This window comes from Nyctereutes procyonoides, unplaced genomic scaffold (assembly GCF_905146905.1).
Source record: "Nyctereutes procyonoides isolate TBG_1078 unplaced genomic scaffold, NYPRO_anot_genome, whole genome shotgun sequence".
Lineage (NCBI taxonomy): Eukaryota > Metazoa > Chordata > Mammalia > Carnivora > Canidae > Nyctereutes > Nyctereutes procyonoides.
Window position 1 is genome coordinate 76,146,633 of NW_026575126.1, and position 25,785 is coordinate 76,172,417.

The following is a 25,785-nucleotide window of genomic DNA, read 5'->3' on the forward strand; positions in this document are numbered from 1 at the left end:
TGTTTGTCAACAAAGTGGAAGAGGTTCCGACTCGGAGAGCCTGCTGGCTCGCAAGTGTCTATGGGTGAGCTGGCGACCAGGCTTGCTCGTCTTGTTACTAATCTGGGTTAGACGAGTACCTTTTTCTTTTTTGAGCCTAAGTTTTATTTAAAAATAGGAAGTCAAAGATGCAGCAACAGCCTTTGATGCCAGCTTGAACCCATGTAGAACGGGGGTGTGGTCTCAGGAGAGCCTCGGCTCCCCCACCTGCTCCAAGCCACTGACCCGGGCCCAGGTCAGGTGGGTCTCTGAGCTGGAGCAGCCACGGTGGCTCTGCAATGATGATCAAACATGAGATTGGCCTTGTCTTCCAGCCCCTTCCTGCTGTCTCTCCCTGTCCACCTGGTCAACCCATCAACCTTCCCCAGCCACTGCTGCTGATTGCCTTTGAGGGCAAAGGTCAAGATGAGAGCAAGGGTGGGCGGTGCTGCCCCCAGGGGTCCAAGGGTGAATGCAGTATCCTCCTAACCCCCAATAACTCTCTTGGCTCTGTGGCTGAGCTATTGCCAAGGTCCCAACAGTGTGCAGCAGGCCTCAGACTGTGAGCACTGAGCACTGTGGGCCAGAGCCATGCGGGGTTGAAACAGGGAACAAAAATAAACCCCTTTCTGTTTTAAGTAACATGTTTAATCCTATCAAGTGGGTAGTGGCCCTCCCCTAATACTGTTAATGAGAAAACTGAGATTCAGATAGGGCCACGACACCTTTGAACTGAAAGTCCTCTGATTCTTGGTGGTGAATTCTCAGCTGTGACATTGATGCATTCTGGGGAGCGGGTTGGGTCTTCTTCCTTTGGGCCCCGACAGGTCTGCTGGCCACAGCAAAGCACAGTGGGAGGATTTGAAGCAAGCATGGAGACAATGCCAGGCAAGAGGTAACAGCAAGGCGTGGAGGTCGTGGGGGTGGCAGTGTATGGTATATTGAAGGGACAGTGACACAGTGGGCTAAGGCAAGTGGTGCAGGGTTGAGAGCTCTGGATGCCAGGATGAGGGGCCAGGACTCTCCAACCAGTACCTTAGGTGTGGTCCACAGGACTGTGAGCCACCAGTAATGTGTGACAAATGCTGATTGACCCCTGAGTCAACCAACCCCAGACCTACCGAAGATGGGGTCTGGGGATCTACCTGTTGTCATCTCCAAGTATTTTCCTTTTTCAATCAGTACCATCTGTTGAGCATCTCTTATGGACAAGGCTATATGTTAGACTTACAGGTAGTGATCAGATTCTGTGTCTGCCCCAGGCTATGCTTCCTGTCCCAACCTAATTCCTTTTTGTTTTTTCTTAAGATTTTACTTTTTTGAGAGCAAGAGAGAACACCAGTGGGGAAGGAAGGGGGAGGGAGAAGCAGACTCTCCCCTGAGCAAGGAGCGTAACATGGGGCTCAATCCTAGGACCCCGGGATCATGACCTGAGCTGAAGACAGAGGCTTATTAACCAACTGAGCCACCTACGCACCCCTAGTCTAATTCTTTTTTAAATTTATGATATTATTTCAGCTTTTACATAATAGGGTTTTTTTTTCATTTTTAAGGAGAATTCATTCTTGTTAATATAGTTTTGCAAGTTTCATCAAACACATACCATCAAGTCCCCCCACCACAATCAAGATGTTGAGAGGTTCTGCTGTCCTCCAAAATTCCCTTGAGCCCCTTCATAGTTAATCCCTCCCTCTGCCCCCAAATTTGAGGCCCAACTTAATTGGGAGTGGTTGTGGAACCTCGTAGTCAGCAGCACTCCTGACGTAGGTTGGTCCTGAGCCAAGGACCCCGGCTTCTCAGCAGCCCGAGCCGGGGACTGGCCTTGGCAGCACAGGGTCGGGTAGGCGGTCCTGGGGAACTGAAGGGGCGCTGTGGGAAACAGCCCCCAGCTGTGGTGGGACGTTCCTGGAGGTGCATGTCATGGACAGGGGTGTCAGGCTCTGTCCCAAGGACCTTTGTGTTTCACTGGGCTCCAGGGAGATAACAGAGGTCTCTCTTCTGTTGGTCCTTGTCAAGACATTTTATTCTTCCTCTACCTTCTCTTTGGAGAAGCTCACATCCCTTACCCTCAGTTAATTCATCAACAGCATGACAGATGAGAATTCTTTTATCCTGTAATTAAGTTTAATCTGATCTTGGACTTATTCTTTGATGGCTTCATCTTTTAAGTGATACATCATCCAAATACCTTGTCACGATGATGCATTGTGCCAATAAGGCGCTGGTGCCCCACTGGAGTGACAGGGCTCCCATAGCTATTAGCATGTGGAAGGCACTCAGAAAACGCAGAAGTTAATGGCATCCAGCCGCCTCTGGGCTTCCACACAAAGTCATGGAGCTGTAGGGGCTCAAGGGATGGAGCCATTGAGAACACGTTGGAGTTAACACCCAAGGAAAGATTGCTTTACCCCCAAAAACAGGCCTGTGATTCTGGGGACCGGCCTTCTGCCTTTGGTAAGAAGCAGATCTAGGAATCCTTTTCAATTCCTAGAGAGCAGCATGAAGTCAAAGCAGGGGAGCTTTAGACCTTGTGGATGAATAGGTTGGAGGAGGAAGGGCAGGTCCTTTCTATGTTAGGGAAACCTGCAGAGACGCAAGAGAAGACGAGAGGTGGGCGAGAAAGCGCTGGTGCTGTTGGACACCTCTGCGACCCGGCGGAGGCTCTGTACTGCTCATTTCCATCTCCTGTCTCCTATGCAGGGTGTTTTTTTTTAAACCCTCCCCCTGCATTCCAGTGCAATGCTTATAAATTCATTTTGCCTCCTTGCAGATAGCAGGAATATTAAGCACCTTTTTTTGTTTCTCTGACTCATCTTCTCTCAAAACATTCAGAATGCTTCTGATTTAATTATTTCCAGGTTGTGAGTTCCCGCCTCCCGGGTCCTCCTCCCCACAGCTTTTGTGAGCATCCCTGGTGCTCACCTTCTCTGCAGACCTCCATGGAGAGCATGGAGAGCACGGTTACTGCTTTTCCACTTCTCGAGACTTTCCTGAAGCTTCAGGGGCCCCGAGCCTCTTGCTCTGCCATCTGCTTTGCTTCCCTGTTTTATTTCCAATCCCCAGTTCATTCTTTCTAATTATCTCTAACAAGTAGGTCTCATGGTCCACATGCAGGGAATAGGAATGCCCAATTTCCTAAATGGCATTCAGGAGTAAAAAGCACATGTATTTGATCATGCTTAAGGAGGACTCCAGGTTAAGGAGGAATTACTGTATTATTGCTATCTTACCAGGAGGAATTGATGAACTATTTTTTCCAGAAAATCAGAATCATAGTCATAAATTGTTTTCCAGTAGAGAGTTTTAGAAACTTTATGTCTCCTGAGAAATAAGTTTGGTGGATTTTTTTTTTCTCTAGACATGAGAAGTGGTCCAGGCAGATTTTGTGTCAATGTTAGGTTTGAAATAAGGAACTCAGACTGAATAGTGGGATGGTGACCACATTATCAAAGGAACCTTTCTACCTTACCCAGAGCTGTTAAATTCAAAGAAAGTCACTGCTAGCTAATCTTTCTCTTTTCTACTAAAGATGCAACAGCATTGTAGATGAGTTTGAGAAAAAAATTAAATCATCCATAATCCTGCCACCCTAAAACAACCATTATCATTTCTGAGGCATGCTTCCAGCCTTTATTTTTTTCAAAGAAGTATTTTTATTTCTTAGGTTGTTTTCAAATCACTGAATTAATAACATCGCTGCTTCTGAAGGACAAGACAGGGACAGTGAAACCTGTTGGTGAAAAGGTATTTAGTGCCTTAGCACTACCAGGTACAGCAGAGCAAGAGAAAAACATTAGAATCACCTCACCCCCTGACCATTTAGCTCAGAGCATTTCAGTGTTTCTTTGGCACAGCTGTGTCTGTAGAGGGGTTGTTTGCAAAGGCTTTGCTTGTTTAAAATAGAGAGGGTCTGAGAACATGGCCAGTCAGAATTCAGGGCAGATCAAAGCAGGGGCCCTAAAATGTTTAGGGTTATTGGAGTTCAGGCCTGGGCCTCAGAGGGCTGGGTTCCCATCTGAGAAGGCCAGAGGAAGACTGAACGTAGCAGAACGTCCTAGACCGTTCTCATTGTACCACCTGCCTGGCCTAGACGGTAGGGTTGTGTAAAATGCCAGGTTTAAGACAACATGCTGGAATTCCACCCACATGAGGACCACCAAGGGTGCCATGTATTCCCCGAGATTGGTTCCAGAAAGGTGTGAAGGACTTCTTCAGATTGCTCTGTGATGGGGTGTTTTCATCGCCAGCCCCCTTCCTGAGAGTTCTGCACTGCATGGCCTCCTAGAATTTTCCTGCAGCTACAGGGGCTGAGTGTCCAGGGAGGGGCCTGCATTCAAGGAACTCCTATCAATCATGTTGACTGCTTGATGCTGTTCGCAAAAGACTAGGTTCATCCATGAAATGCCTGCGGGGCCTGAGTCTATGACCCCTTTATGGAAATTTAAATGCCAACCAGCCAAATGTTGAAGGTGAATTATTAAGAAGCCTTGCAGGAAGGCCATGTGCACAAAGACATGGGTTCTCCTCAGTCTGGGTTCCATATTCCCTACTTAAATAGTTGGTTTGGCCATGAACATGACAGGAGATATCAACCTAGGAGGATGTGTGGTCAGCTAAAGGCTCATCCTAGCATTCCAGATACTTATGGCTTTCTCTGTTGGGGATGAGGTTCCTAATATACTGCTAAAGTGGACCATGAGCTAACCAGAGCCACGCATGGCTAAAGGAAGGTCTCTGGTCCCTGCATCTTAGTGAGACTGGAAATCAGGAAATGACATGCCACATACATCCTGCACCAGAATTAATTCTTCCATGCTGATGTTCAGAGGGACCTTCCTGTGTGTGGCTGACTCATAAATGCGACACAACTCAGCTCCCCTGCTCACTAGCTGTGACCTTGGGCAAAACAATGAAGCTCCTTGTACTTTACTTTCCTTCTCTGTGATGTAAATAGAATGATAGTGTGTGCCTCATAGAGATACTGTGCCAGTTAAATAAGCTCATCAATGCAAAGTCCTTAAACAAAGTCCGTGGCACATGTCCTATAGAAATGATGCCTGTGGTGCTGACTGTGGGACCTTGGGAAAGCTTTAGTTTTCCAAGAAAGATTCAATTAGGTTCTACTTCTACAAGATTCTACTTCTTGAGGCTATAAAAAAGCCAATAATGAATAGCAGTGAAAACTTGAATACCTCTAGGCATTTGAGCATCTCAAGCCCTCAGAGAACTTGCAAGGGATTTCCAGTCTTTATTGGACAAGTAATATCCAAGGTTCCTTCCAGTTCTCTGGTTCTGGAACACATGAACTTTCCATCATTCAGCTTGTCTTCCAGCCTGGTTCAGTTCTTTAAGGAAATGTTACCTGGAAAACAAGTTACTTGAAAATATAGGTGAGACATGGAGGCTCCTACCATCTAGGAATTCATAGTTAGTTAAGATTAGTTATTGTATAAGATAGGCTGGTGATTGGTTGAGTCCAACCACTGATTTTTTTTAACTCATCAAATAAATTTCTTTAGACTTCATCTTAATGATGAATATTATGCATCTCGTGACCAAATTTTTCTAATTTATTTAATCTTCAGACCAAGCCAATACACTAAATATAGCTATGATTTTCCTGATGGACAGATCACCGTATTTTAGGATATATATATAATCTACTGAAGTCTTATGCTACTGTTTCATTCTTATATGCCTTTGTTAATTGCCTCCTTTATAAAACATCAAAATATCTGAATCATAGATATCTTCTCCCTGGAATTCCACAATATTTTGTCAAAAAAATTTCATTGTTTCTGAGAAGCCTTCTATCATTCCCATTTTAAAGACGAGGAAATGAAGTCTCCAAGCCTAAGGAGTTTGGAACACAGAACAGGAGGTGGTGAGTGACCAAATGTGAGGCCAGATCAATAGGCAGGAGGCAGATAATGTACAGCCTTATAAGACTATTAAGGAGCTTGGACTTTACACCAGCCCCCACAGGGAGCCCCTGAAATATTGAAAGCCTTTCAAAATATAAAGTTGGGGTACATACAGTCTGATTTACATTTAGGAAGGAATCACTTGGGATTGCAGTTTGGGGAATAGATTAGATGGGTCTTAAGCTAAGAGGCAAAAACTTCAGTTATGACACTAGTATGATTATCTTGTCAAAAGTTAATCACCCAAACTTGAGTAGTGACAATGAGGAATACTAAGAAGTAGACAAATTTTGAATATGATTAGGGATAAAATTAGACCCATACACCCATACTTTTTTGTTGTTGTTTTTGCCATGTTATGTATATTTATTTATATATTTATTTATTTATTTACTTACGTACTTACTTATTGAAGTTTGATTTGCCAACATAATGTAACACCCAGTGCTTATCCTGTCAAGTGAGTCAAAGGCAAACACTTAACTTCTGAGCCACCCAGGGCTAATTTGTCCCAAATTAGACCCATATTTGACACTATACACGAGCTTAAATTCCAAATGAATTAAGAATCTATCTGTGAAAGATGAAACTATGCACATACCAGAAAAATACTGGGTGAATTCTACTTTAACTCTGATCTAGGAGAGGGCTTTCTAACTCAAAATCAATAATAGATTGATGTATTTGACTACATTAAAATTTTTTAAAACTTACATGGCAATATAATACCATAAACATGTCAAAGACTACTGACAAACACGGAGAAAATATTTGTAACGTATCCCACTAAGGATGATTTTCCTGCTATTTATAAGATTCTTAAGGGCACCTAGTGGCTCAGTGGTTGGGCATCTGCCTTCGACTCAGGGTGTGATCCCAGGGTCCTGAGATTGAGTCCCACATCGGGGTCCCAACAGGGAGCCTGCTTCTCTCTCTGCCTATGTCTCTCCCTCTCTCTCTGCATCTCTCATGAATAAATAAAAATCTTTAAAAAAAGATTCTCAAAAATTGAGGGAAAAAGGACTAAAAATCTGATAGGAAAATAGGAAAGAGACACAAGCAAACAAGTTGCCAAAAAAGATATAAATGGCTCCTAAATAAATTTCAAAACTGTTCAAACTCATTCATAATTGGGGAAATTCAAAGCAGAATAACACTGAGAAGCCATTCCTCATCCATCATATTTGCAAAAATTAAAATATTTGACAATATACTCTGTTGTCAAGGTTCTGAAGAAATAGCCAATCTCATAGATTGTTGGTAGAAATGCAAATTAATATCATTTTTTGTAGAAGAGTTTGGCAATACTTAACAAAGCTTACAATATGGTTACTTTTTGACCCGGTGATCCACCTCCAGAAGTCTACTCCGATTTCCAGCAATCTGAAAATTGTATGCATTACAGCATTATTTGCAATTGCAAAATATTAGAACCTAGTTTAATGCCTCTTCCTGAGAGAGTGGCTAAATGAGCTGAGCTATATCCATGCGGTGGAGTAGCATTCAGCTATACAAAATAACATGGTCAATCTATGTACTGGTACAGAGTGATTTTCACATATTGCTAGGTGAAAAAGGCAAAGTACAAAAGATTCATAGTCTGCAACCTTTATTTAACACAAATGGTCATTCAATAATAAATACTTGGATCTGCTCATCTGTACAAGCAATTCAAGAAGGATAAATCAGAAACTAATGAGATTGGTTCCTACTAGAGGTGGGTGAGAATGGGATGGATGGAATGTGGAAATAGGGGCAGATAAAAGGAATAAAAGGGGAGTGACACTTGTCTCTCAATGCACCTTTATGTCAAGCTTGGACTCTTGGAATGGTGGTGTTTCAAATGTCTGAGAAAGAATAATAAATTCAACTAGAATGTGGGAAAGATGACCCACAATCGTATGCAAACAGTAAAAAAAAAAATTAACCTAACTAAACAAATATAACAACACTGATTGATGGAGGAAGAACAGCACTTAGTAACTTTGGAACACTTTGGACAATTTTGAACTGGATTCTAGAAGAAAAGAACCATTACCAGTAATGCATTCTAGTAAGTAAGCTTGTTTTCCACAGAAGTCTGGATTAACAATTCTGAAATTACTGTGTGTATATACTAGGATTGAGCAAGTAGTACATAAAGTATGGATTTGGGGAACCAGGCCTCTTACTGTTGGAGAGTGGCTGTAAATAAGGAGAGGCATGGCTGGAATGAGTGGAAGTTGGATTGCAATGTGAGGGATCAGGATGAATTTATTTCATAGGTTTATATAAAAATATATAAATATACATACATATAACATATATAAATAAAGATGTAGAAATAAATTTGTAGAAAATGTAGAAAGGAAAACAAATATGTGTATGAGTCGGCATGTACGTACATATATTTCCTAGCTCTGAGACAGCCTAGAAGCAATAAAACCCAGTAGCACTGAACACATCTGGCACCCAGATTTTGGATGATCCCAGCAATGGAGTAGGAAAAATAGTGATTAAACCTGGGAAACCTTGCAGTGTCAGAATAAAAAGAAGTTCTTTTAAAAAGAGGTGTCTTCTCAATAGAACACGGAAGCCACCCTGAAGGAGTTCCTAATGTCCAAAACTGGAACTATTTGAGCAATAAAATAAACAGCGATACTATTGGATTGTCATATAATTTTTTTCAATTCCGTGAGTCCATACTGACATAAATAAATAAATGGAGAGAGAAGGACAGCTATTCCCTCAGTAGAAGTCCACTTGGTAAATGTAGAAGGCATGTGGGAAATGAAAATCACTGCTAGGCAGCTGCTGAAGTCCAGAACTAGCAATGGATGCTAAAATTAGTTGATGAAAATATGATGAAAAGTAATATATTTTCCTGGTTTTCAAGTATCTCCCTTTTTAAAGTGAAGACAGTAAGTTGACGGTTGAGAAGCCCAAAGGCACCACCTTAACCAAATGTTCAAGGTTAACATTACCAGTAATGAGACATCATGTACCCCTGATCTGATGCCCCAAAAAGACCACAGCATCACTTCTGTGGTTTTTCTTGCTAAGAATGTACAACTATAACTTTAATCTTAATCATGAGAAAACACCAGACAAACCTAAATTGAGGGATGGTCTACAAAATAATTCCCCGGTACTCTCCAAAAGTGTCAAGGTCATTAAAAACAATGAAAGACTAAGGAGCTGTCCCAGATAGAAGATTAAGGAGACAGGACAATGGAATGCAGTATGGGGGCAGCCCAGGTGGCTCAGCGGTTTAGCACCACCTTCAGCCCAAGGCGTGACCCTGGAGACCCAGGATCGAGTCCTGCATCAAACTCCCTGCATGGAGCCTGCTTCTCCTTCTGCCTGTATCTCTGCCTCTCTCTGTCTCTCTGTGTCTCTCATGAATAAATAAAATTAAAAAAAAAAGAGAATGCAGTATGGGATCCTGGAGGAGAAAATATAGTTGGAAAACCCACAAAATTTGTCGGGTCGCTAGATTAGTATCAATGTTAATTCCTTAGATTTGGTAATTATACTATGATGATATATGATACTAACTTTAGGATAAGCTGGGTGCCACGTATACAGGAACTCGCTCAATTGTATTTGCAACTTTTTGTAAATCTAAAATGACTGACATAAAAAGGTTTTTTTTCAGTGTTTTAAGAGGGCTAGTTGGCTGGAATTATTGTTCGGGAGGTCAAGGGAAGGGATGAGGGAGGTGGAAATGATACTCAAGTCTCTGGCTAAACCAAGGATAGATGGTGATGTCATTGCTGAGATTGGAGACACAGGTTTCGGGGGAGGATGATAGGAGTTCAGTTTGGGGCATTGCGAGCTCGGGGTGAGGGATGGGCCTTGGGACCCCCCACGGTGATGTCCTCCAGACAGCTGAGCATTCCAAACAAGTGCTGAGGACTGAGTGGCAGAGGCAGATGGAGCTCTGGGGTGTGTGCCAAGGGAGAGACCAGGGACAGACCCCAGTGTGACACCCAGAGGTCCAGCAAGCTACCCTACACTGCAGGTTAGATACAGTAACAAACGTAGGCAAAAGGATTCTCTATGGGGCACGGAAGGAAGCCAGATGGGAGTGGATGCAGGGAGAAAGGGAGGTGAGGACATGCAGACCTGGTCAAGAGAACTCTCCGGATTGAGGGAAGGTGAGACCAGGTCAGGAGGTACAGAGGGGTCTGAGCTGGAAGTACACTTAGGGCAGAATGAAAGGGAATGAAGACTAAACAGAAAGGAGCTACTTACATTTCTAAAATACTAGTGGAAATTCTAAAAATCACTGAGGATTAATGCTCAGGAAGTAGACTTCCTACCGTCTTCATTTGAGCATGACTGTACCAACACTGAATTTTCCCTCGGTCAAATTATGGTATATAGGAGCAGAAACTTAGACCTTGTTTCTTTTTTCTGTGGGAAATCTGTGAATCCATCACAAACAGAAATCGACTGACCTGCCAGCCAGGGTTTACCCTCCTGAGAATCATAATCCCTAGCACAGCTTGCAATGCTGAAGGCCCTAAATTCTTTTTTTTTTAAGATTTTTATTTATTTATTCATGAGAGACACAGAGAGGCAGAGACACAGGCAGAGGGAGAAGCAGGCTCCATGCAGGGAGCCCGACGTGGGACTCGATCCCAGGTCTCCAGGATCAGGCCCTGGGCTGAAGGCAGCACAAAACCACTGAGCCACCCAGGCTTCCCTGAAGGCCCTGAATTCTAGGGAAGAGAGTTCTTCCAGGGAATCCAGGGAAATGCTGTCTCTGATTGAGGAGGCTGTAGCACAGGGGGCAATCTATGAATGTTTAATGTCGAAAGGAGACTGCACAAATGGAGTACTAGCCCCTGGCAAGGAAGGCACTGGATGCTTTGAGCAGACCCACGTTGTGGCCAGGGTCTGAGTCCAGGGTGGACACAGTCTGGCACAAACTTCAGGATATGCTTGTGTGCTCAGGTGAGAGGGTGGAGATGGGCAGCATGACTGGAACCAATCTAATTGGAGAGGTGCACAAAATGAGGAGGAAGGTGCCACCACTGTGCCAACAGGAGTTTTGGCTTCTAGAATCAAGAGAAGAAAATTTAGTCTTTCTAGTGGAAGGTACAAAGGGCAAGTGCCCTGACTTTTGTAGTAGGGTCATTATCGTTGGATAAATTACATCAATGAACATACCCAGAATAAGGCTTGGGGTAGAATGGCTCTTCTGTAATGTTAGAAACCTGGAACTGACACTCACAGGTTGGGGCCATTTCAGAAGATCTTCACGCCTACAGTCACGCACGAACACCAACACCAGGCTCACATCTAACTCCTCCTCTGAGACTCTGAGCTCCTGAGTGGTTGAGGCTGATCAAGGCTGGCTTCTGGCCCGTGGTGTGCCTTGGATTTACCAGAAGCAGACAACAGGCAGAGTTCTTCTCTCCTCTGCCGCAGAAGTGAGAAGGAAGGATAATGAGTCCAAGATGAGAGGCCGTGAGACCTTGGGACTCGGGGGCATCAGTGGAATGCAGGGCTGCCTCAGAGACACAAAGTGGAGTTCCAAGGGTCCCATCCAAGGTCCGATTCCCCCAGGAATCAGGCCTACTCCAGGCAAGGGCACATAAGGTCTGGACCAAACCAGGGAAATGAAGTTAAAGTTGGGGGAGGAAAGGGCAGGAGTGTAGCAGGGGCCCACCCAGCCTTCCCTGGATCAGGGGTCCAATAAAAGTTACCCACAGACCCAGCCCAAGAGAACCCAATGGGCCCGGCAGTATTCAAGTATGCTTGACCTTGGACAAATGGCTCTGGCAGAGAACGGGAAGCCTGAAGTGGCTCAGTGCTGGGAAGGAGCTGCGGCCGGGGATTGCTGGCCACATACAGCCACAGGGGAGCCCCGGTGGGAAGAAAGGAAGTATGGTGAATTAGAAACAAGGCCCAGTTCTCAACTGGTGGATGAGGTCAGGGAAAATAGGAATAACAAACACACAGGGCTTACTATGTGCCATGTCCTCTTCTCACTTATATATTGAATTCCATAACTACCCTATGAAGTAAATTGTAAAATTATCCCCAGTTTGAAAATGAGGAAATAGAGTCCCATAAGGCTTAACTGGCCCAGGGTCATAAAACCATTAAGTGGCAGGGTTTGCATTTCTTAAACAGGCTCCAGAGTCCAAGTCTTTAATCGTATCATAGACTGCCTCTCCGATGACACAGCACAAAGCCAGGAACACTGTTTCAACTGGCAAAAATGAGAAGGTGAGACAGATTTAATTAAGATCTAGCAAAAAAAAAAATCTAGCTAAAAAGGGAGCCAAATATTTGCCAGCATTTCCATGCTATACCCGATACTATCCTACCTTCCTATTTTACATGTGGAGATGAGAAAGAAATGTATCTATTTATTAAAATAATAGAAGCTTCGCTCCTCTCAGCAGTCAAGATGAGCTTTGGAGGCATACCTAGGAATTTGCTCCTGACCCCCAGGAATTGGAAGGAGGCTATCCTGCTCACCACTCTCTCCCATTTGGCTCTTCTGACCCTCATCCTGGTGCTGCCCGCACTCCAAGGGCCCCTCTCCAAGAGGCCTCCAAGCCCTCTCCACAAAGTTATGTGGACCAGACCCTGCCATCCCCCCACCTCCACTGGCAGTGGAGATGCAATTTTAAATCAACTTTATTAAAGTATAAGGCCAGTACAACAAATGGCATCTATTTAGGTGTACAATATGATAAGTTTTGACAGAGTACATGCCTACAGATCTCCCTCCCCAATCAAAATACACATTTCCGTTTCCCCGGAAGATTCCCCTGGTCCCAGGCAGCCCCTTTTATGGAAAAAGGGCACTATGTGTCCCCTTTGAGATACAATTGGAAACATTTTTTTTCTCTGTATTCAATTTGGGATCCAGGCATGCCCTGGACAGTGACATGGGCACAATAGACAAAGTCTATTTGTTTGTCACTAGAAACCACTCCTTCAGCCAAGCAGCAAACAAATAGATTCACCCCAAAGCAGATTCAAATCAATGGAACCCCATCTCTCTGGGTCCTGAGTAGAAGCTCGGTAAAATGCACTTTTTTCATTTAGCAGTGGCTTTCACACTGACCAAGCCTGATTCTGAAGTGATGAGAAAGACACTTAATATGAAAGCAATTGCAAACTATGTTTTTATTGACAATTTGATGGATTTTTCTGTGTTCCAGATTCATTCCACAATCATTTGGCTGAGTTTTGTTTATTTGGCTATAACCTGCATGTTTTAGTTTTCCCTCAGGGCTGTCAAATGTGGGTTAATAGTTGTGTGTGCTTCTTAGATCATCTCAAATAGAAAATTCTTCTTTTCTGCTAAATGAGAATTAATTGTATTTGAGTTCAGAGGTTGTTGTCTTTTTGTTTTGTTTTGTTATGTTTTCCTAATGCATTAGGGTTGTGGATAATGACATTCATTTCTCCTCTTGGGCCCAGCAGCCAAACCTAGAATAATCCCATTCAATTCAAAAGGCATTTATAGAGTACTTGCTTTTTGCAAGATACTTTCTTACTCTTTATGCTATATAAAAATGAGTAGGATGCTACTGTTTTAAAACAACAGCAATAACCTATAGCAAGGAAAGTCACAGAATACACATGTAAGTTGAAAAAGATCACATCTGGTTGGATCTTTGTGTAACCAGGGGAGATAGGGGTAGAGTGGGGATATATTCTTCACAGGGAAGACTGCTGGCTGTTTTTGAGAGACCTCAAGTCATCTGTCAGAAAGCAAAAGTTAAGACGGAAAAGGTAAACTGGGGACCTAGAGTAGAAGATCATGGTACAAAAAAAATTTATTCTTAAATCAGGGCGTATTGGAGCAATTGAAGTTTGAAGCAGGGAATGATATGATCTGAACCCACAGGATTGGGAAGGGAAGGTGGGAAATGGGAAGGCCTGGAGGTAGGAGAGCCAATTACAAAGCTCCTGCAGCAATTCACCTGGGAGACAAGGAAGAAATACATGAGAGAGGCATATGGAAGCAGGACTTGGAAGACCTTGAAGCTTTGTGGATGGGGGAGAAAAGTAGGGGAAGATGACCCAAGTTTGCAGACCTAGAGCCTGGGAAGAAATTAGGAGTATGTATATGAGTGTCTAGTAGGGAACTGGTTGTCTATTAGCCATAACTGGAGAAGTGAGAGTCAAAAAGTTGCAGCTCAGAGGAGGGAGCTTCACCCATTGGTTCTTCAGTGGAGCACATAATATGTGAACTCATGCTTCTTCTGCTGTTAGCCGGATTGCCTAGGCAACATTGTACTGAGGTGACAAATTCCACAGACAGTGGCTTGGCCATAATTTTGTGAGTGAGCATTTGGAGAGAGGGTGAGGAGACAGCTTCCAAACATAGAGCAGATTAGATACTTTGAAGGGTCTTCCCCCTGTTGCACAACTCGATTCTAGATCAACTACAACAAATGCCATTTTAAACCCTTTCTAGATACACAAGAAGCAGTAATATCCATTAGCTTTTGCTGCATAACAAATCACCCCAGGACATTTTCAGATAGACAGAACCTGGGAGAGTTTACCATAATACATAACCACCAAAGGATCTCCTACAGAATATACTTCAAGAAGAATGTCTTGAGTAAAGACTGAATTATAAACAAAGGAATGTATAAACATATAAGTAAACTCAAAAAATGTTTCTTACGTAAGAAGAATAATGTCTAATGTGGGGCAGGGAAATATAACCAACGGCTTAACAGTGAAAAGGAGGTGATCAGATCCTAATGTCCTTGAATTTTATTGAATGAAGTAGACACTAGAATATTGAGTAATCTGCTAAGTTGTTAATTGTTAAATTTCAAGAGTGAACAGTAAAATAATAGAAATGAAACAGAATTTCTAAATCTGTACAGAAAAACAATGAAATATGTTAACATTCCAAAAAACAAATCAAACGGAACCAATCCAGACTAAGGCAAATAAAGGAGAAAAAGAAAACAGAGAAGGCTAAACACAGTGCTGTCTCTTTGGAACAAGGAGAGAGCACTTCAGGTGAAATCTGAATGTAGTTTGCTAATGGGTTGAATATGGTAGGTCAGAGGAAGAGGCAAGTAAAGGATGAAGCCAGTGTTTGGTGTAAGCAACTGAAAGGATAGAATTGTCCTTACCAAGATAGAGCCCATGTTGGATGAGTGTAGTGAGGAGGATAAGGTGTACACAGAGAAGGTAGAATTCAGTTTTTATCATGTAAATCTGAAATGCTTATTAGACCTCCAAGTAGTACGCCCAGTAGTGAGTTGGATATACAAATCTGGAATTGAGGAGAAAGTTTGGTGTGGCGATAGAAACTTGGCACAATTAGCCAAGTTAGCATAGAGATGCTACTGAAAGTCCCCAGAATGGCAAGCTCTCCAGGAGAGTGGGTGTAGAGAGAAAGGGTGGTTTCACCTGCACCCTGAAGAGCATCTGGCCCACAGTCAATGCCCCATATAAAGACTAAGAAAAAACAATTGAAGTTGATAATTAATGGATATTGGTGACCTTCAAGACAGCAAAGTCAGTGAAGAGTGGTGGTAGAAGCCAAACTGCAAAGCACTAAGGAAAGAAAGAGTGAAAAATCAAGGACAAAATAAGGAGGTAATGAGAGCTGTGGCTGATTTCTGGACATGAAGATCTGGTTATGTTTGTAAGCTAGGAAGAAATGAAGGAGAAGGGAGAAACAATGACTTAAGGTACCTATGGAGTGAGGATGAGACAGAGCTGAAAGAAGTGAACAAACGTGAAGGATGACAGGTTTTGAGGGGTAGGGAAGATAAACTTCTCAACAACGTGGGAGGCAAGATTCCCTAGGGCAGTGAGGGCCCAGGACACCAAGCTAGGGATCACAATGAAGGGCATAGTTTAATCCAGATCCTGCTGGGAGTGGGAAGGGTGTTGGCTGGCAGAGTCACAGGAGGTGAATGAAAAGATGAGAGACTTGGGGTGAGGTCCCGACACTATTGAAAATGGGTCTGCAGTGGGTGTGGGCAGTCGGTACCCAGCCCTGACCCTGTGGAAGCAGGAACCAAAGGGATTTACAGAGCCTGCAGTTCTGAGTGACCATGGGGTACCAGGCTGGTTGCCCATGGTTCACAGAAATGTCTTAAAGACACTGCTTGCATTACTGATGCACATTCTGACAAGGAAATTAAGAAATGAATACCATTTATGGTAGAATCAAAAAGGATAAAATACTTCGGAATAAATTTCACTGAAGAAGTATACACTAAAAGACTTATACACTGACAACTATAAAACACTGTTGAAAGAAGCGAAAGACCTAAATAAAAAAAAATACATCCTGTGTTCCTTGATCAGAAGACTTACTGTTCTTAGGACAGTACTCCCTGAGCTGACCTACAGATTCAGTGCAGTACCTATCAAAATTCACTGTCTTCTTTGAAGAAATGGAAAAGATAATCCTAAAATTCATATGAAAAAGCGAGAGGCCCAGAGTAGCCAGAACAAATTATAAAAGAACAAAGTTAGAAGAGTCGCACTTCCAATTCTTAAACCTACTACAAAGCTGTACTAATCAAGACATTGTGGTGCTGTCAGAAGGATAGGCACATTGAGAGTCTGGAAATAAATCCCACATTTATAGTCAATTAACTTTTAACAAAGATGACAAGACAGTTCAAAAGGGAAAAAGTCTTTTCAACAAACAATCTTGGGATGACAAATATCCATGTGAAAAAAGAAGGAATTCAGACCCATACCTTACATAATATAAAAATTAACTCCAAATGGATCAAAGATCTAAATGTAAGCACTCAAGCTACAAAATCCTTAGAAGACATAGGGGTACATCTTCATTACCTTGGATTTGGCAGTGGTTTCTTAGATATGACATCAAAAACGTAAGTAATTAAAGAAAAAAATTGATAAGTTGAACTTCATCAAAACCAAAAACTTTTGTGCTTCAAAGGATACTCTCAAGAAAATGAAAAAACAATAAACAAAACAAAAAAGAAAGTGAAAGAAGAACCCACAGAATGGGAGAATATATATATATATATATATATATATATATATATATATATATATATCTGAAAAAGGTCCAGCATCCAGAATATATAAAGAACGCTTATAACTCAACAATAAAAAGACAATTTGCCCAACTGAAAATGTGCAAATGATCTGTATTGACATTTCTCCGAAGATCTACAAGTGGCCAATAAACACACAAAAAGATCCTCAACGTCATTAGCTATTCAGGAAATGCAAATCAAAATCACATGAGATACCACTTGACACCTAGTCGATGATCAAAATTTTTCTAAGAAGGGAAGAAGAAAAGAAAACAACAATAACAAGAGTTTGCCAGGATGTGGATGAATTCGAACCCTGGCTCATTGCTGGTGGGCATGTGAACTGGGGCAGCTGCTTTGAAACAGTTTGGCAACTCCTCTAAAGGTTAAGTACAGATTTACCATATGACCCAACAATTAGCAATTCTACTTCTAGATAGATAGTTAAGAGAATTGAAAACATATGTCACTGCAGAAGAATGAAACTAGACCACTCTCTTGCACCATACACAAAGATAAACTCAAAATGGATGAAAGATCTAAATGTGAGACAAGATACCATCAAAATCCTAGAGGAGAACACAGGCAACACCCTTTTTGAACTTGGCCACAGTAACTTCTTGCAAGATACATCCACGAAGGCAAAAGAAACAAAAGCAAAAATGAACTATTGGGACTTCATCAAGATAAGAAGCTTTTGCACAGCAAAGGATACAGTCAACAAAACTAAAAGACAACCTACAGAATGGGAGAAGATATTTGCAAATGACCTATCAGATAAAGGGCTAGTTTCCAAGATCTATAAAGAACTTCTTAAACTCAACACCAAAGAAACAAACAATCCAATCATGAAATGGGCAAAAGACATGAAGAGAAATCTCACAGAGGAAGACATAGACATGGCCAACATGCACATGAGAAAATGCTCTGCATCACTTGCCATCAGGGAAATACAAATCAAAACCACAATGAGATACCACCTCACACCAGTGAGAATGGGGAAAATTAACAAGGCAGGAACCACAAATGTTGGAGAGGATGCGGAGAAAAGGGAACCCTCTTACACTGTTGGTGGGAATGTGAACTGGTGCAGCCACTCTGGAAAACTGTGTGGAGGTTCCTCAAAGAGTTAAAAATAGACCTGCCCTACGACCCAGCAATTGCACTGTTGGGATTTACCCCAAAGATTCAGATGCAATGAAACGCCGGGACACCTGCACCCCGATGTTTCTAGCAGCCATGTCCACAATAGCCAAACTGTGGAAGGAGCCTCGGTGTCCATCGAAAGATGAATGGATAAAGAAGATGTGGTTTATGTATACAATGGAATATTACTCAGCCATTAGAAACGACAAATACCCACCATTTGCTTCAACGTGGATGGAACTGGAGGGTATTATGCTGAGTGAAGTAAGTCAATCGGAGAAGGACAAACAGTGTATGTTCTCATTCATTTGGGGAATATGAATAATAGTGAAAGGGAATATAAGGGAAGGGAGAAGAAATGTGTGGGAAATATCAGAAAGGGAGACAGAACATAAAGACTCCTAACTCTGGGAAACGAACTAGGGGTGGTGGAAGGGGAGGAGGGCGGGGGTGGGGGTGAATGGGTGACGGGCACTGAGGGGGACACTTGACGGGATGAGCACTGGGTGTTATTCTGTATTTTGGTAAATTGAACACCAATAAAAAATTAATTTATTAAAAAAAGAAAACGTCACACAAAAACTTATACTTGGATTTTCATAGCGGCATAATTCATAATAGTCAAAAAATGGAAAAACCGAGATATCCATCACTTAGTCAATGGATGCCCGGAGAGGTCAAGAGGAAATGAGATCCTCCCATGCCACCTCGGAGGGAGACACCAGAGAACATGGATCATCATGTTGCACCAAAGACTTGAGGTGTAGGGGTGTGGAAGAGTTACAGAAGACAGTGGAATGGAGAGAATTGCACTGAGGTCTCAGAAAGTTGAAGCCAGAATGTTCTAGAAGAAGGCCAATAAATAGTGTTTCTAGGCAGGGAAACAACTGGAGCAAAGCCTTGGGGGGCAGGAAAGCCTGATGTACATGCAGAGAACAGGGAGCATAAGTTCTTAAGGAAGGAACACCCGGGATGGAGAGCTGGGGAGGTGGACTAGACAGTGGTCCCAAGACATCACAAAGATTCGCTATCCAGGCCTGGCATGAGAAGGGGGATGTGGTTGGCATGAGGTCCAAGCACACACCACCCTCCTGCCTTGTGGGGGAGAAGCAGCATGAGATCTGTTAAGGTAACTTGAGCCCCGTGATCCTTTCAGACCACAGCACCCTTCCCCTGACCCGGTTCCCTTGGCCAGGCCGGCAGAACCTATGCATGTGTTTTTGGCTTGAGAAACCACCTTCCCAAAAAAAAAAAAAGAGAGAGAGAAACCACCTTCCCCCAGAATAGAAATCCTGCAGGGCCCCTCTTCACCCTCCTTGCCCACCCCAATGCCTGCACGGTTTGGGGCTGCTGCTTGGCTTTGCAGGTCCTGGTAGCTGAGGTCTCATCCTTTGCTCACAGACCTCAGAAGTGAGAGCCTCTAACTCCTGGTGGCATTTAGCTTCACTCTTTAAACATCTGGGTCACAGATATGCTCAGTTAATTAATGTTCTTAGCGCTGTTCATTTGCCTGCTGGATAATAGATTGATTCATAATTTCAATAAGCAGCTGTGTATATCTTTCCCCTGAACATAAAGGCAGCTTGCTGTCATTCATCACTTTGCATTTGGTGAATTTGAGTATATTCAGAGAGACATTGTTTGGGAGGGGAGAGGAGGGCTTTTGATTTTCTTATCATTTTGCCTCTAACAATCACTCTGATTTGGAACTAATTTGGATTTAAAGCACATGTTAACCACATCTCTCTCAAGGGCACTTAATAAACTCCCTGTCACTTGTTTCAGAGGGGACCAGGTGGGCTCCCCTTTGGGGATGGAAGCAGAGGGTTTCGGAATGGTTTTCATCAACAGTCGGGACCCCTGCAGAAAACTGCCCCCTGGAGAAGAGGTACTGACTGAGCAGGGCTACCTTCTGGCTTCATTCCTGGCCAGAAATGCCCATGCTCTCAGGAGACCAGGACCCTGAGGTGGCCCCTCTACTGCTTAGTCGTTGGGCCAGGGCAGCCAACCGTTGACCCTCTAGGGTCCCAAAGGAGAGGCCAAGACCCAGCCAGGGGACCAGATGTCTTCATACCTCAGTTTCTTTAAAATGGAGAGAGTAATAGAAACTTACTTCATCAAGTTGTAAAAATTACATTCTTTATTCTTTTCTTTTTTCAAAGATTTTATTTATTTATTCATGAGAGGCACACAGAGAGAGGCAGAGACACAGGCAGAGGGAGAAGCAGGCTCCCCACAGGGACTCGATCCCAGGACCCCGGGGTCATGACCCGAGCCAAAGGCAGGCAGTCAACCACTCAGCCACCCAGGTGCCCCTACATCCTTTATTCTCCTCCCAATGTTTAGAAATGATGGAGAGTATGCCTTTAACACATGCGGGCTGGTAATTTTATTTTTTAATTTATTCAGTACCAGCTGTATATTAATAATCTTCACTCCTACCCCCGCCACCTCCTAGGATGTGAGAGCAAAAATGAGAGATGTACTTTCTTGTCTCATTGCCTTCACCAGGCTGTGCTGGAATTATCAGTGGGAACCATCCCCGTCCTTATATTCCCAGAGACCGGTTCCCACGCTGGTCACACAGAGAACTCTTCAAACATGCTTGTGGAGTTGAAATGAATGGATGGGGCTACATCTTTTAAATGATTCAGTTCACCACATTTATAATGTGTTCATCCACAAACATGTTTTTGAGCACTTGGCCTGTGATTTTTCTCCTTGCAAGGAATAAAATTAATTAGACACAGTCCCTGCCCCTAAAAGAGTGTGAAAGACAGATGAATGCACTAGCTTAAAAGTTGGAATGTGGAATTTTAAACAACACAGACAGGCAAGAGAGGGAGTCCCTGCTGCAGGAAGGGTTGGTAGGCAGCTCCATCTCTGTATCAGTTAGCTTTTGCTGCATAACAGCTACCCCTGAAACTTAGTAGCATAAAGCAATACGCATTTATTATTGCTCATGAGTCTATAGGTCAACCAGATGGTTCTGTGATCCAGACGAGGCTCAGTTAATTTCAGCTGTACTCATTCATACATCTCTTGGTAGCCAGCAAAGTCAGCTGAGAGCTGCCTAATCTAAGATGACCTCATCTACTTGTCTGGCTAGCTGTTGGTTGGGCCACTTGTCTCTCATCCTCTGGCAGGCCACCCAGAGCTTACTGCCATGGTGCCAGCAGGACTCCCAAGAGCAAGAGGGTGGAAGCATGCAAGGCTAAAGTTCGAGTCCAGGAACTGGCACATCCTTGTTTCCATTATATTCTGTTGGTCAAAGTAAGTCCCTAATATTCAAGGGTGGAGAAACAGGCTTCATTCACTTCGAAGGACATTGCTGCAGAAGTCATATTGCCTGGGGTATATAGAAGGAAAAGTGATGGATGTATGTCTTTTTTTAAAAAAAAAGATTTTATTTATTTGAGAGAGAGAGAGAGAGAAAGCGAGCACAAGTGGGAGGAGAGGCAAAGAGAGAGGGAGAGAGAGAATCTCAAGCATTCTCCATGCTGAACGTGGAGCCTGACATGGGGCTCGATCCCACGACCCTGAGATCATGACCCAAGCCAAAATGAAGAGTCAGCCTCTTAGCCAACTGAGCCACCCAGGCGGCTGTTTTTGAAATCTACCACGATCTCCCAGCATTGTTGGTGTGCACGGAGTGGAAGCAAGTGCCAGGATTGTACATTTAGGACACTTCTGCTTTTTCATCATTATAAATAATGTTGCAACAAATAACCTATACATTAACGTGTGTTCACAATTTTGACTGTTACCTTGGGATAGATTTCTAAAAGTGGATTTATTGGATCAAAAGAGAAAAACATTTTAAAAGCACCAAGTATATGTTTTGAAATCCCCTTTTTGAAAGGTTGCAGTAATTTACTCCCACCGCAGCCCATTTTATGCTAACCTTGACAAAATGGGAATACTTTTTTTTTCAATGTGGTATATCACATTGCTGTTTTAGTTTATTTATTTTAATACCTATAAGGTTGAATGCTTTTTAATATGTCTGTTTCTCCTTCAGTGAACTGCCTCTTTGGGTACCTTACACAGGGTGGAATTAATTAATCCCAATTTGCAAATGAGGTGAAAATGCAGACTCAGAGAGGCTAAGTGACTGTATTCAGGGTGACCCAGCCAGCTGGGAGCAGAGCCAAGCTTTAGAAACCAGATGTCCTGCTCTTTTACTTATCTTTGCTCCCCCGTGTTGCTGAACAGAAGGCCCAAATCCAGAAACATGACTGAGGACAAGCTTAGAAAAAAAATCAGACTGGCTCTGGGGAAGCCATATCGGGACTTAGCTTGGGGAAGCCGTGTCTGGACTTAGCAAGCCAGGGGGCTCCCTGAGCAGGGCTCCCCCGAGAATGCAGTGTGTGGTAGCCAGTGTGCAGCCGTGCTGGAGGCATGAGTGAGATCTGCGCTCCTGAGTCCCCTCCTCCAGCCTCTTCTCTGCTCTCTCCCCAGCTTGCCCGCTACACCAAGGAGGGCTTCCTGCATTTGGGAGCCCTGGGGACCACCACACTCCTCCCTGACACCCGCTGTCTGGTGGACAACTCCAAGAGTCGGCTACCCCAGCTCCTAGATTGTGACAAAGTCAAGAGCAGCCTGTACAAGCGCTGGAATTTCATACAGGTGAGCAGCCCATGGAAAGGGCCGGCACCCCAGAGCAGGTGAGGGTCCTACAAGCCACAGGGAAATCTGACCCCTGCCCCCCACCCCAAGGAACAGTACCCAACAAAGCACACTAGAGGTCTCCAGCCCTGGACCAGCCTCATGAACCCAAGGCACAACAGAGGGAATCAGCGAGTGGGAGTGGTGGGGGGACTTCCATGTGAGACAGCCTTCCAGATCCCCCCAGGAGCACCAGGCAGGCTAGGCTCTCATAGATCTCAGAAGGGGAGTATAGGGTGATTTCCCTAAAATCTGTCAAGTACCTACCGTTGGTAGGACTGCAGCAGGGACTCCCTCTCCTGCAAATCTCCCTGGAAGGTCTCCATTCTGATACCATCCCTCACCAGGGCTTGTCAGCTGCTTCAGCCATTCGGACTGGTGAAGCTGATACCTTTTCTGACTTCAGGGTTTCTGGAGGAGGCTCCGATGATCCCTCCACAGGTGCATAGAATATTGGTGGGACTGTTCCCCAGGAGAGGCCATATGCCAGGCCCTACACTAGTTAAACCTTCTCTCTGTCTCTTTCTCTCTCTGTCCACATCTCTCTCTGCCTTTCTGTCTCTCTCTGTTTCTTTCTCTTACTCTCTTTTCTCTCTGTCTCTGCCTCTTTTTATCTCTTATTCTCCTATATCTCTGTCTCCCCCCTGTCTCTGTCCATCTTTCTGTGTCTCTGTCTCTGTCTCTCTCTCTCTCTCTCTCTCTCCTCCTTTTACTCAGAATGGAGCCATCATGAATAAAGGCACAGGCCGCTGTCTGGAAGTGGAGAACCGGGGCCTGGCTGGCATCGACCTCATCCTCCGCAGCTGCACGGGACAGAGGTGGACAATTAAGAATTCCATCAAGTAGCTGGAAGGAGGGGGGGGGCCCGGAGCCTGGCCCCCAGGACCGGGACTGCCTGTCTTCTGGGCCAGCCATGCTGGTAGAGAGATGACTACAGGAAGACAGCAGGTGCTCCTCGGGCCTCCCGGGGCTTCTCCAGGGCAGCACAGGGCCCCAGCTGGAGACTCGGTGTCCACCTTTGGCATTCAGCTGCCGTGAGGCCCGTGCTCCCTGGAAAAGCCCATCCCCCTTCTCTGGAAACCCGGGAGCTGTGTCTTCTGCAGTATGAATGTGGACCACATACCATGGAGTGAAACCCCCACATCCTCCTTGTCCTCTTCCCAGCCACTCTCAGGACTGGGACTGGCAGGGGCCCCTCTTCTTTCTCATCTCTTGGAGCAGCAGCAGCTTCTGAATGCCACCCCAGCCCTCACAAGCAGGGTGGGGGGTGGTGCTCAGGTGCATCCCATCTCCCCCCTCCTTGGAGGACACCCTGAGGCCCTGAGACTCTGTTTCCCTCAAGGTTGCTTCTGCCCAGATGCCCATTTACAAGGCAGCCTCCATCCCAAACCTTTCCATCAGACATACAGCCCTGGACTTTTCTGGATCCTCCTCCCTAAGATGGCCTAGAAGGAATTAATGCTTCCATGGTCACTGGGGCCCTCGGCTCCTATGTTCCTGGGCCAGCTGCTCTGTCTGTGTCCTCGGGGAGCCAGAGGCAGGAAGAGGCTGAGCACATAGGGAGGTCATGTCTGTGAGCCCCCACCCCGGGCTGGAGACAGGCTGGCACAGTTGTGCCCACCCGGGGCTCCGGGAGCCCTGACTCACGGAGGCTGCCACAGGCGCCTCCAACTGAAGCCAGCACACCAGGGGGGCCTGGGACCCTGGAGGATGCTCTGTGTTCATCTCATTTCACCCCGTGCTCTGCTGGCTGACAGAGGAGAAGGCAGTCGATTCCTCTCTGAAGAGTAATAATTTTTTTCGATTGCCCTCTGGTTAGGGTGCACTTATAAATCAGAGTTAATATATGAACGCGTGTGCATGCCTATGCATATGTGAGCCTGTGTGGCGTGCGTGACAGCGTGTGTGCGCGTGCGTATGTGTGTCTGGGTGTGTGCGTATGAATGTGCAATAGGGCAGATGTAAAAGTGTGGCCTTGGGCTTGTCGCTTCATTGTTCACCTGGATCAGGACAAGGCTGCTGGAAGCTTGGGGGGTGGGCCTTGGGCCATGCATCTCTGGCCAGGAGCAAAGTGGCCCAGCCTTGCTCCATGGGGAGCCCCAGATGGAAGGCTGTCCCTCTTCCAGCTCCCTCTCGGTCCCTCGTGCTATCCCCAACAGCCAAGTCCCGCCCAGAACCAAATCCTGTAGTTGCCCAGTTTGGGGTTCACAGTGTCTCATTTGGTGGCATCTTATTGGTGATCACCACCCCACCCCGCGCCCCATCCTCCCTTGTGAAATAAATACATGTGAGCACTTCCCAAAGCAGCCTTGTTTGCTTCTCAGTTCCTCCAGAACCCGGGGCCTGGGGGGAGTTGTGGAACACGGCAGAGGGCTCCCTTGGTTTGAGGGTTTGGTCTTACTGTAAGCAGAAGCCCTCAGAGCAGAGGTGGAGACAAAGCCCATCTGCACTCGGACTCAACTTCCCCCCCAAAGCAGGACAGAATCTGACATTTGGCACTCACTCACTAACCCCCTGGTGGACCCCAGCTTACGAGGGTCAGGCTGGTGCAGGAAGCTGCAAAGACGAAGAGGGTCGAGGTGAGCTGGCAACGCCTCCCTGATGTGCCCGCTTCTGGTGCCACGCTGCCACTGCCACCTCTCAACACCCTGGAGCCTGGCGGAAGTACCTGCCCCTTTTTCTCACGGGAATGTGAATTCCTTAAGGATGCCAGACCTGTCACAGTCGTGGGTATGGTCAGGGGTCCCCTCAGCTATGACAGTCCCTCTTCCCTTTGAGGAGGCCAAGAAGGTCATCTTGTTTGATGTCACACAACGAGCAGACATGCGTCTCAATGGACGTTTCTGCTTTTCTTTTGGGTTCTATGAGAACCTGGGCCCATGAGCATGCTGATGGAAAATGCTGCTGTTTGGTAAGAAAGAGCTTGTCAGACGTTAATATCAGAGCCTTGGGGTAACCTTGAGGTGAAAAGGCTTAAGGTCTGCAGGTTCCCAGGGGTTCAAGGGAGACGTTGA

At 44.8% G+C, this 25,785-nt stretch overlaps 1 protein-coding gene across 1 annotated transcript in view; it reads left to right on the forward strand.

The window, feature by feature from the left end:
• Positions 1-25,068, forward strand: part of GALNT17 (polypeptide N-acetylgalactosaminyltransferase 17) — a 437,005-nt gene extending 411,937 nt beyond the window's left edge. The window contains exons 10-11 of the mRNA XM_055340858.1: positions 22,565-22,732; positions 23,489-25,068. Of these exons, the coding sequence (XP_055196833.1) occupies positions 22,565-22,732; positions 23,489-23,617 (297 nt within the window). The 3' untranslated portion in view covers positions 23,618-25,068. The remainder of the gene's footprint in view (positions 1-22,564; positions 22,733-23,488) is intronic.
• The last annotated feature ends 717 nt before the right edge of the window (positions 25,069-25,785 follow it).